Raw genomic sequence first — 10,885 nt, 5'->3', positions numbered from 1 at the left:
CTCCTAGCCCCTCGCAGCATACTCGAGTAACACGGGGAGGGGATCCTTTCTGCAGTGGCTCTCTTGCCCCACAGGTGAGGCGAGGTGGTGAGGGCTAGCGTGTCATTGCAGCTCCCGTGCCCACGGACTCTCCACACTCCCCCAGGTAGGGTGACCAGAAGTCCCGATTTTATAGGGACAGTCCCGATATTTGGGGCTTTGTCTTATACAGAGTCCTATTACCCCCCACCCCTTGTCCCGATTTTTCACACTTGCTGTCTGGTCACCCTACCCCCAGGTCTGAGGGGGACGCAAGGGGACAGAGCCCCTCTGGAGCGGAGCAGGCCGGCAGGAGGGGGGCAGTGCGGAGGGGCTGCAGCGCACGGCTCCAGCCGTAAATCAGAGTTTGTCTCGAAGGATCGAGTTCCCCATGTCTTTGATTTCTGGAGCCCCCCCGCCCCTCCCCCTTCCCCAGAGCAGCACGATGGTTTCAATTACTCTCTGAAAAGCAGTGGGGCCTCTTTTCAAGCCAGCCTGGGTTTCTCTGACTCACAACAAAAGCTTAAGTTACAGGAAAGAGAGAGAAAGGGAGGCAGGGAGGGAGGGAGAGAGAGAGAAGTTAGGAGAGAAAGAACCAGACGAGGGGGAAAGGAAGGGTCCCCCCCTCCAAAAAAAAAAAGAAAAGGCCAGAAAGTGAAGACTGTGCTGAAGCAAACAACTGACCAGGTGCCTGAATGAGCTGGGGCTGCAGCTCTAAACCCAGGCACCCGAGGGGGAGAGGGGCAGGCCGGGTCCCTTTGGCTGCACTCTGCTCTGACGGCCAAGATGCAAAACTACCAGGCAAGAGCGAACTCCAGGACTCGGAAAGGCCCCAGCTGGCAGCATGGTTCCCCTCTCCTGGGCAATTCCATCCGGGGCAGCACCTCCCGGCGCAGCAGTGCCCAGACAGTTGTTGCATAGATTAGGGAAAACCATGGGCCCCCTCTGCTGATGCCCAGAAGTGCCCCCCATTTCTCTACCCATCACCCCCCAGCCTCCCTGGCATGACTGGGGCAGGGTGCCCTCCTGGTTCCTCTCAGCCCCGAGTGCTGGTACAGACACAAAGCCAGCTTGGCCCAGCCCTGGCCTCGAAGGCCCTGCCTCAGGATGTGCTTCGGGGGCAGGAGGCAGCATACCAGCCCCTGGGCTAATCTAACTAGTACCAGCACCCCCAGGCTAGAGGAGGAGCAAACCAGACCCCAGCCAGGGCTGTGCTGGCACAGAGCTCACTTGTCAGGTTTTCCTGCTCCCGTCCAAGCTACGGGGCCCCTTGCCACTGATGCCGATTGGGGCTGGTCCTGCCCTGATGTCCAACGGCTGATAATTCCTCTGAGCCAGCTCCAGTGCCAGCTTTGATCTATCCAGTGAATGCTGTGCCTGTGCACAGCTCTGGCCTGCCCCCTCCTCTAGCCACGGCACAGGTACAGCCGGGGCGGCCGCAGCACTTACACTGGAAGCTCTTTGGGGCAGGGACCATCTGTGATCTGTGTTTGTACAGCACTGAGCACAGTGGGGCCCTGGTCTGGGGCCCCCAGGCACTACCTTGTACACCTAATAGATAATGTACAGCACCGAGCACTATAACTAATAACAGCTGTGCCAGTGTCCCCATGCTGCCCTGCCCAGGCACCCACCTCTGTGGCCAGGCCAGGCTCCGTGACCAATCCCGCTAAAACTGCCAGCCAGGAATTCTAGTCACGGTGGAGAGGGTGAGTCAGCTGGGACTGGCCCACAAGCCCTGGGCCTTTTCAGCTTTGGATTCCTTGGCTTGTGGTCAGAGGGGGAGCCGTGCTAGTCTGTATCCACAAAAACAACAAGGAGTCCGGTGGTACCTTAAAGACTAACAGATTTATTTGGGTACAAGCTTTTGTGGGTAAAAAACCCACTTCTTCAGATGCATGGCTGTCTGAGGGGTTGGAGCAAATTCAGTTGTATCTTAGGGCTTGGCTGTAGACAATGGATGGTATGATGTGTCCTGGATGGAAGCTGGAGGCATGTAGGTAAGTATAGTGGTCAGTAGGTTTCCGGTATAGGGTGGTGTTTGTGACCATCACTTATTTGCATTGTAGTGTCCAGGAAGTCTTGTGAGACTGGACCAGGCTGAGCTTGATGGTGGGGTGGAAATTGTTGAAATCCAGGTGGAATTCTTCAAGGGCCCCCTTTCCTGTGGGTCCATATGATGAAGATGTCATCAATGTAGCGCAAGTAGAGGAGGGACGCTAGGGGATGAGAGCTGAGGAAGCGTTGTTCTAAGTCAGCCATAAAAATGTTGGCATATTGTGGGGACATGAGGGTACCCATAGCAGTGTCGCTGACTTGAAGGTATAAGTTGTCCCCAAATCTGAAATGGTTGTGGGTGAGGACAAAGTCACAAAGCTCAGCCACCAGGTGTGCCATGGCCTTGTCAGGGATACTGTTCCTGACAGCTTGTAGTCCATCCTCGTGTGGAATATTGGTGTAAAGAGCTTCTACATCCATGGTGGCCAGGATGGTGTTTTCAGGAAGATCACCAATGCATTGTAGTTTCCTCAGGAAGTCGGTGATGTCTCGAAGATAACTGAGAGAGCTGGTAGCATAGGGTCTGAGGAGAGAGTCCAAATAGCCAGATAATCCTGCCGTCAGAGTGCAATGCCTGAGATGATGGGGTGACCAGGATTTCCAGGTTTATGGATCTTGGGCAGCAGATAGAATACCCCTGGTCGGGACTCTGGGGGTGTATCCGTGTAGATTTGTTCCCATGCTGTAGCAGAGAGTTTCTTGAGCTGATGGTGTAGTTTCTTTTGGTACTCCTCAGTGGGGTCAGAGGATAATGGCCTGTAGAATGTGGTGTTGGAGAGTTGCCTGGCAGCCTCCTGTTCATAATCCGACCTGTTCATTATGACTACAGCACCTCCTTTGTCAGCCCCTTTGATTATAATGTCAGAGTTGTTTCTGAGGCTGTGGATGGCGTTGCATTCTGTATGGTTGAGGTTATGGGGCAAATGATGCTGTTTGTTCACAATTTCAGCCTGTGCACGTCGGCGGAAGCACTCTATGTAGAAGTCCAGTCTGTCATTTCAACCATCAGGAGGAGTCCATCCAGAATTCTTCTTCTTGTAGTGTTGGTAGGAGGGTTCCTGTGGGTCAGTGCACTGTTCAATGGTGTGTTGAAAATATTCCTTAAGTCGGAGATGGCGAAAGTAGCTTCCAGATCACCGCAGAACTGTATCATGTGCGTGAGGGTGGTGGGGCAGAGAGTCCCCGAGATAGGACAGACTATTCTGCCGGGCTAAGTGTGTGGTTGGATAGATTAAGAATATTGTTGGGGGGAGGGAGCGTAAGGGTACCACTGTTGTAGCCCCTTGTGGCATGCAGGAGAAGTGAAGTGTGCGTTGTAAATGGCTTGTCTCATTTTTGTAAAGTCCAGCCACGTGGAAGTTTGTGTGGAAGGTTGGTTTTGTATGAGAGTCTCCAGTTTTGAGAGCTCAGTCTTGATCTTCTCCTGTCTGCTGTACAGGATGCTGATCAGGTGGTTCCTCCGTTTCTTTGAGAGTGTGTGGCACAATCTCTCACCATAGTCAGTGTAAAAAGCAATAGAGGGTCCTGTGGCACCTTTAAGACTAACAGAAGTATTGGGAGCATAAGCTTTCGTGGGTAAGAACCTCACTTCTTCAGATGCAAGCGTATGCTCCCAATACTTCTGTTAGTCTTAAAGGTGCCACAGGACCCTCTGTTGCTTTTTACAGATTCAGACTAACACGGCTACCCCTCTGATAACAGTCAGTGTAGTTATATCGATTGAAATGGATTTTTTGCCTTCAGTCCATCTGGTATGATGTCGGTCTGTTTGCACTTGGAGAGGAAGATGATGTCTGTCTGTATCTGTGCGAGTTTTTTCATGATGTTGATGGATTTCCACTTCATACGGCTAAATGTAGTGCCTTGCATGGTGCCAAGTATCAGAGGGGTAGCCGTGTTAGTCTGTATCCACAAAAACAACGAGGAGTCCGGTGGCACCTTCAAGACTAACAGATTTATTTGGGCCTAAGCTTTCGTGGTAGCCTTTAAGGTGCCACAGGACTCCTCGTTGGCTTGTGGGGCTTTGTCCCATTGCCGTCCAGTGGGATTGTGGGCCCTAAGTTACCCATTGAAAAAAATAAAAGCCCTCAAATTGGATCCATCCGAGGGTCTCTCAGCAGTGAGTTCTTGGTGTGTGAGTTGCACCGGGCGTTCTGGGCAAGGGTAGATTACAAACTCATTGGGCCAGGAGTTGTCATGTGCCGCACTCAGCACAGCAGGGGCCAGAGCCGATGCTGGGTTCTGCTGCCGTATAAATGTCCCCTAGCGGCAGTGGTAAGAGCTCTCTGGTAGCACTAGTGGAGCTGATCTGGGACTAGAGCTGGAGCAGGGGATTTTCAGAAAGGTTCCTTGCAAGGCAGCCTGAGGCAATCCACTGCCACGTGCCAGGGCGTCAGCAGATCACCATAACGATCTGGAAGGAATTCCCCTTCCATGTCGATGTGACGTAACAGCAGGGATGTTACGGTGGAGGTGCCCGTTCATCTGAGACATCCAACACTCACTGGGCACTGCCACAGGTAGGATCTGACCTGGTGGCGTGACAGCCCGATTGAGCATAGCACATCCTACGGTGCTAACTAACGCCCCAGCCTGCAAAGGTTAAGCACAGCTCTCTGAAGTCTTGGCATCTCTGGGTCCCAAGACACTGCCGATGAGACGGGTGCATGGGATGTGTGCACGCTCCGGGGACACGGTAACACCCACCTAAGCCACTCTGGTATGGAGCAGAGGCTGTGTTTGCATTCGGGAACAGATCGCTTGCGCCGTTTGTGTGGCCAAGGTGTGCTGGGCTGAGGGCCTTGGGGAGGAAAGTCCTCTCAGCCGGAGAGTGCAGCAGCAGGGCAAAGCTACCCCCTGCTTCCCTGCCCAGGAAAGGAATGGCCGGGACCCAAGCTCCAGCTGCATTGTGTCTAGTCATGCCACGTGAGGGTGTGAGACATGGGGGAAGGGCACAGGAGGCAGATGCACACATCTCGTGGGGGGGGGGTGTTATATTTTGATCCATCAGCATGTTTGTTATGAGCTGGCATGGTCTAGTCCAGGGGTTCTCAACCTGACGGTCATAAACACCCTGCCCATCCCAGATTGCTGGAGAGTGGGGGCCTGGCTACATGGGAGGGGGGACCAGTTGGAATGCAGGCCAGTATGGTAAAGGTGGGAACCTCTGGTCTAGCAGTCTGAATATAGGCCTGGAATCCAGGAAATTCAGGGTTCTACTCATGCCTTTGTCTTTTACTAGCTGGAAATAGAACTGCTCACCTGTGTGTCATAGACTCTATATCGTTAATAGAGATTCGTCTTTAGCTCAAGTGCCTGGAGACTGGGCTCTTGGAGCAGGAGGATCTGAGATCTGCCCCCACTGCTGCTGTTAAATTCTGGGATGCCACAGGACCTACCACAGAGGGGCTTATGGGCTACTTGCTGGAGGATTACGTAAGGGCTGTGACATGGCTCTGAGATCCTTGGATAAAAGGGAGCAATTAAAAACTGAAAGGCACTTGTCAAAAGCCCGCCCATAACCTGGCAGACAATGAAGCAGGATGGGCTGGTGAGAGACTCAGGATGTCTAGCTTCAGGTCCCAGCTCTGATCAGCCTCCTGGGGGCCCTTGGGTACCTCCGATGGGGCCGGAGTGTCAAAGAAGCTCAGCACGCCCGCCTGGAGCCAGAAGAGCTCAGCTCCCAGCGAGGCACCCGCACAAGGGCCAGTTGTGAAAAAGAGCTGACGGCCCGGCTGGCGCTGGCTCGCTCGGCCCGCAGACCCCCTCTCAGGCATAGGGAGGATGACACATCCTTTGTCTCATTGCCTCGGGGTGGGGTGGAGAATGTCTCTTACTCCATGTGCAGCGCCTGGCACAGCAGGGCTACTGTCAACCAAACTAATGACTGGGCCTTGAGAGACTGGGCCTTTGGCTGGGTGAGTCTCACTCCGAGGTCTGAGTGGCAGAAGATCCTGGTCCAGCGTTGGCTGTGGATCAGAGCAGACAAGAGGGAAAGGAAAGAGCAGGCGTGAAGGGCCAGGGCTGTGTGGCCAAAGCACAGAAAATGGGGAGAGACTTGGAGAGGGGAAGGGGCAAAAACCGGCTGAGAAAATGAAAAGCCCATGTCCTGCCCCTGCGGGTGGGAAAAGGGGAGTTTTGGAACAAGGCTGGGGGAGGATGGGAAAGGACAGGGCAGTGGAGATGCTGATGGGAGGCGCGAAGAGGCCAGAGACAAGGCCAAAGTGCTCCAGAGGAATGGTCAGTCATTGGGGAGGTGCGGGGGGCCTGCGAGGCATCTTTCTGCTGTTACATGCCCCAGAGCCCCATCAGGGGAAGGCAAATGAACCCAGCCGCTAGCAATGACTTCTGGACATGCCCTGACACCTGAGTCTAGCACCAGAGACTCGTTACAGGGAGCACTGGTCGGAAACCTGGGCGCCTTCCTCCAGGCCTGCAGCACTTCTGCCCAGCCCCCCAGCAGGCTGAAACTTCCCTCCAAAGCGAGTCATGGGAAGAGCTTTCTCCACATACGTCACCCCGGGAATAACAATCCAGCAACCCACACCCAGCTCCTGACATCCTAAGTGTGCTGGAAAAGTCAGCTCTGCTCAAGGGCCACGGCTCGGCTAAATCAATCCAAACCCCAGAGGCCGGGGGGGCAGGGCACCCCTGCAGGGACTCCCAGGGGTCCCACCCGTGTGGGGTCACTGTAGGACTGCTGGCCCTAGGCACTTTTCACCCGTCAGAGAAAAGGGCTGGTGGGACTCCTTGCCACTGGGCGCAGCTTCACCTGGGCCAGAGGGCTTTGGCCCAGGTCAGGTGACAGCTAAACCAGAGCAAGAAACCAGTTTGCAAACGAGGGGGGTGGGGGAGGGGAGGACTTTCTCCAGCCCCTTTGCAGCTCGGTTGTTAGCTCCAAGTCCAGGGCCAGGCAGCCTTTCCAGGCCCATGCCTCTCAGCACCCGAGGTGAGGGACAGGATTACCCACCAGATGGAAAACAATCCGGACTGCTTGGCAGAATCGGGCGCCGCTCCCCCCAGGGGCTCAATCTGCACCTTTGGTCGGAATCCTGCAAGCACCAGACTCCGGATTGATTTTGGTTTTGCAGCACCCCCCCCCCCCCCCCTCCGAGGTTGAGCAGGCCCTAGCAGCCGGACATTTCACAGCCCCCAGCTCCTGCGAAAGAGAGACGTGATTAACTTTCGTTTAAGACCCACTTGTGAATGTGCCTAAACTTTGCTTTGCATAATTCAGGGTTACTCTGGGAGCAGCAGGCTCTCTGCTTTACCGCCGCATCCCAGCCCCAGGAACCTCCCCTCCTTGCTCACACCAGCGTGGTAAAGAATTTTCTCACTTTGAGGTGCCACCGAAAAAAGGGGCCATAATGGAGTTCTTTGTTAGTGAAAGGGACAATTATGTGCCAGTGAACAACCTAGCCATTAAAGAGAGTCTTAAAGAGACAGGGTCGCATTTCACAGAGGGCTTTTTTTGGGGGGTGGGAATCGAGTATAAACACTTTCAAATGTACCTATTTTAAAAGAAATAACGATCTAGGACATGTAGGTGTAGAGAGACACGTGTACAACGCCCCCCCCCAATCCTCTCCCTCCATCTCCAGCTGTTAGATTAGCTATGCATGGCCCTGAGAGAACCATGCAGACCCAGGGCCCAGAACCCGCACCGTGACCCTGTTCACTGCCCATCCCTGTGCTGCACAGTCCAGGGTCAGGCCTTGCCTGGGCGCATAGACACTGGTTCTGGCTCGTGCTTAACTTTCCGCCTGGATCTCCCCGTGCAGCAAGTTAAGCACGTGCCCAGTCTCTGCAGAATCAGGGGAGCGGTAACAATCCGACTTGTCACAGCAGCGTCTCATCCCTACATAGTTTAAGACACAATCTAGAAATCTCTCGCGCGTTTTAAACCCGGCTGCTTACAAGTTTTGGCTGGACGATGTCAAAAGAATTTTACAATGGGAGATTTTTCGTACAATGTTGCGATTTGAACAGGGTCGCAGGAAAGGGGTCTGTGGGAGGGTTTGGAGAACCAGGGAAAGCAGCAACCCCCCCCCCCCCCAGGGAGCTGTAACTCGGGGGGCGGGGGGTGAAGTGACTTTGCAGCCTGGCCGGGCTGAGCTCTGGCTGCAGCGAGACATTTGGGCCAGTCGGGACGACGGAAAAGCAGCACTGGAGAAAACACCCAAACTTCTGAGGAAATTGCCTGGCGCCCTCCGGCCCCCGGAGCTGGCGGCGCTGGGGGTGTTGTCGTTAGGAAAGTTGTGTGTGTGTGTGTGTGTGTGTGTGCGCATTTCGCGGAGCCCGCTGGGGGGGAGGGGCGCTTCCGGCCCAGGAGATCAATGTATCTGCACAATACTAATCGGGACGCTGATTAATAAGCAATTGCCCCTTTAAAGCGGCCCAGGCGAGGGGCGGTCCCCTGGCCGCTGCTCTCGGAGCTCATTATGCTGGCGGTTGACCAATCCTGCCCTCGGGGCTGGTCCCTGCGTTTGAATCTGATTGGCCGCGAGGAAATTTTGGGAAGGGGCTTAGGGCCCGGGCCAGGCCGTTTCGAGGCTCTCTGGGGGCGGAGAGGGAGGAGGGGGCTGGGCTGGATTCTGCGCGCTCCAGGGCTGGGGGCCCCCTTGAAACCGGCTAATTGGGGCTGAAGGGGGCTGGAGCCGCACAAAGGAGGGAGCTCCGGGACTTGGCCGGTCTGGCTGCGGGCAGGGCGCCCGGCGGCTGTCCCGGGACTCGGCTGCAGACTTCAGCGCGAACTTTGCCGGGCCCAGGAGGGGCGGCTGCTCCGCGCGGCGCTCGCTCGCTTGGCCCGCCCGGGGCGCGTTAGCTCGGGAAAGGCGGCGGCGGCACCGGCACCATGCGCCCGTCCAGCGTCCTGCACCGCTTGGCCTCGCTGCTGCTGTGGTTGAACGTGCTGGGCCGGGGCCGGGGCCAGTTCCATGGGGAGAAGGGCATCTCCATCCCGGACCACGGCTTCTGCCAGCCCATCTCCATCCCGCTCTGCACCGACATCGCCTACAACCAGACCATCATGCCCAACCTGCTGGGCCACACCAACCAGGAGGACGCGGGGCTGGAGGTGCACCAGTTCTACCCGCTGGTCAAGGTGCAGTGCTCGCCCGAGCTCAAGTTCTTCCTGTGCTCCATGTACGCGCCGGTGTGCACGGTGCTGGAGCAGGCCATCCCGCCCTGCCGCTCCATCTGCGAGCGGGCGCGCCAGGGCTGCGAGGCGCTCATGAACAAGTTCGGCTTCCAGTGGCCCGAGCGCCTGCGCTGCGAGAACTTCCCCCGCCACGGGGCCGAGCAGATCTGCGTGGGGCAGAACCACTCGGAGGACGGCGGCTCCCCGGCGCTGCTCACCAGCCCGGCGCCGCTGCCCGGCCAGGGCACCCCGGGCGCGCCGCGCTACGCCACGCAGGAGCACCCGTTCTACTGCCCGCGGGCGCTGCAGGTGCCCAGCTACCTCAACTACAAGTTCCTGGGCGAGAAGGACTGCGCGGCGCCCTGCGAGCCGGCCCGCGGCGACGGCCACATGTTCTTCAGCCAGGAGGAGGTGCGCTTCGCCCGGCTCTGGATCCTGGTCTGGTCCGTGCTCTGCTGCGCCTCCACCTTCTTCACCGTCACCACCTACCTGGTGGACATGCAGCGGTTCCGCTACCCGGAGCGGCCCATCATCTTCCTGTCGGGCTGCTACACCATGGTGTCGGTGGCCTACATCGCGGGCTTCGTGCTGCAGGAGCGCGTGGTGTGCAACGAGCGCTTCCAGGAGGACGGGTACCGCACGGTGGTGCAGGGCACCAAGAAGGAGGGCTGCACCATCCTCTTCATGATGCTCTACTTCTTCAGCATGGCCAGCTCCATCTGGTGGGTCATCCTGTCCCTCACCTGGTTCCTGGCCGCCGGCATGAAGTGGGGCCACGAGGCCATCGAGGCCAACTCGCAGTACTTCCACCTGGCCGCCTGGGCCGTGCCGGCCGTCAAGACCATCACCATCCTGGCCATGGGGCAGGTGGACGGGGACCTGCTGAGCGGGGTCTGCTTCGTGGGGCTGCACAGCCTGGACCCGCTGCGCGGCTTCGTGCTGGCCCCGCTCTTCGTCTACCTCTTCATCGGCACCTCCTTCCTGCTGGCCGGCTTCGTCTCGCTCTTCCGCATCCGCACCATCATGAAGCACGGCGGCAGCAAGACCGAGAAGCTGGAGCGGCTCATGGTGCGCATCGGGGTCTTCAGCGTCCTCTACACCGTGCCCGCCACCATCGTGATCGCCTGCTACTTCTACGAGCAGGCTTTCCGCGAGCACTGGGAGCGCAGCTGGGTCAGCCAGCACTGCAAGAGCCTGGCCATCCCCTGCCCGCTGCACTACGCGCCGCGCATGACCCCCGACTTCACCGTCTACATGATCAAGTACCTCATGACCCTCATCGTGGGCATCACCTCGGGCTTCTGGATCTGGTCCGGCAAGACGCTGCACTCCTGGCGGAAGTTCTACACCCGCCTCACCCACAGCCGGCACGGCGAGACCACGGTGTGAGCCGGGCGGGACGGACCCGGAGCCGCGCTGCAGGCAGGAGGGGAGAGGGCCGAGGGGGGCGGGGGAGGAAAGTATTTAAAACTTTTTTTTTTATTCGAATCTAAACCACCTTTTGATTTTTAGGTTTATTAACGTCCAAGGGTGTCTTGTAATTAGACCTGTAAATAGCATTTGTAAATGGAATTATATATTTCTATTTAAAAACAAAACGCAACCCGCAGAGATCCAGAAACTCTTGGGGAGAAGCGGCTCGGCTCGCCGCCTCTCTTTGGTACTAAAGTG

General features: G+C 56.9%; 1 protein-coding gene across 1 annotated transcript; it reads left to right on the top strand.

Moving 5' to 3' along the window:
* The first annotated feature begins 8,832 nt into the window (after positions 1-8,832).
* On the top strand, positions 8,833-10,646 carry FZD2 (frizzled class receptor 2). The gene has a single exon (XM_024219161.3). The coding sequence runs from the start codon at positions 8,930-8,932 to the stop codon at positions 10,601-10,603; it is 1,674 nt and encodes a 557-aa protein (XP_024074929.1). The 5' UTR covers positions 8,833-8,929; the 3' UTR covers positions 10,604-10,646.
* The last annotated feature ends 239 nt before the right edge of the window (positions 10,647-10,885 follow it).

Source organism: Terrapene carolina, unplaced genomic scaffold (assembly GCF_002925995.2).
Source record: "Terrapene carolina triunguis isolate 2854851 unplaced genomic scaffold, T_m_triunguis-2.0 Scaffold495, whole genome shotgun sequence".
Lineage (NCBI taxonomy): Eukaryota > Metazoa > Chordata > Testudines > Emydidae > Terrapene > Terrapene triunguis.
The sequence above is the reverse complement of the archived record's forward strand: the minus strand, read 5'-3'. Positions and strand labels throughout refer to the sequence as shown.

What these genes read in the sequence shown, in the direction of transcription:
- FZD2 (XM_024219161.3), top strand. Translation starts at nt 8,930, where the DNA reads ATGCGCCCGTCCAGCGTCCTGCACCGCTTGGCCTCGCTGCTGCTGTGG.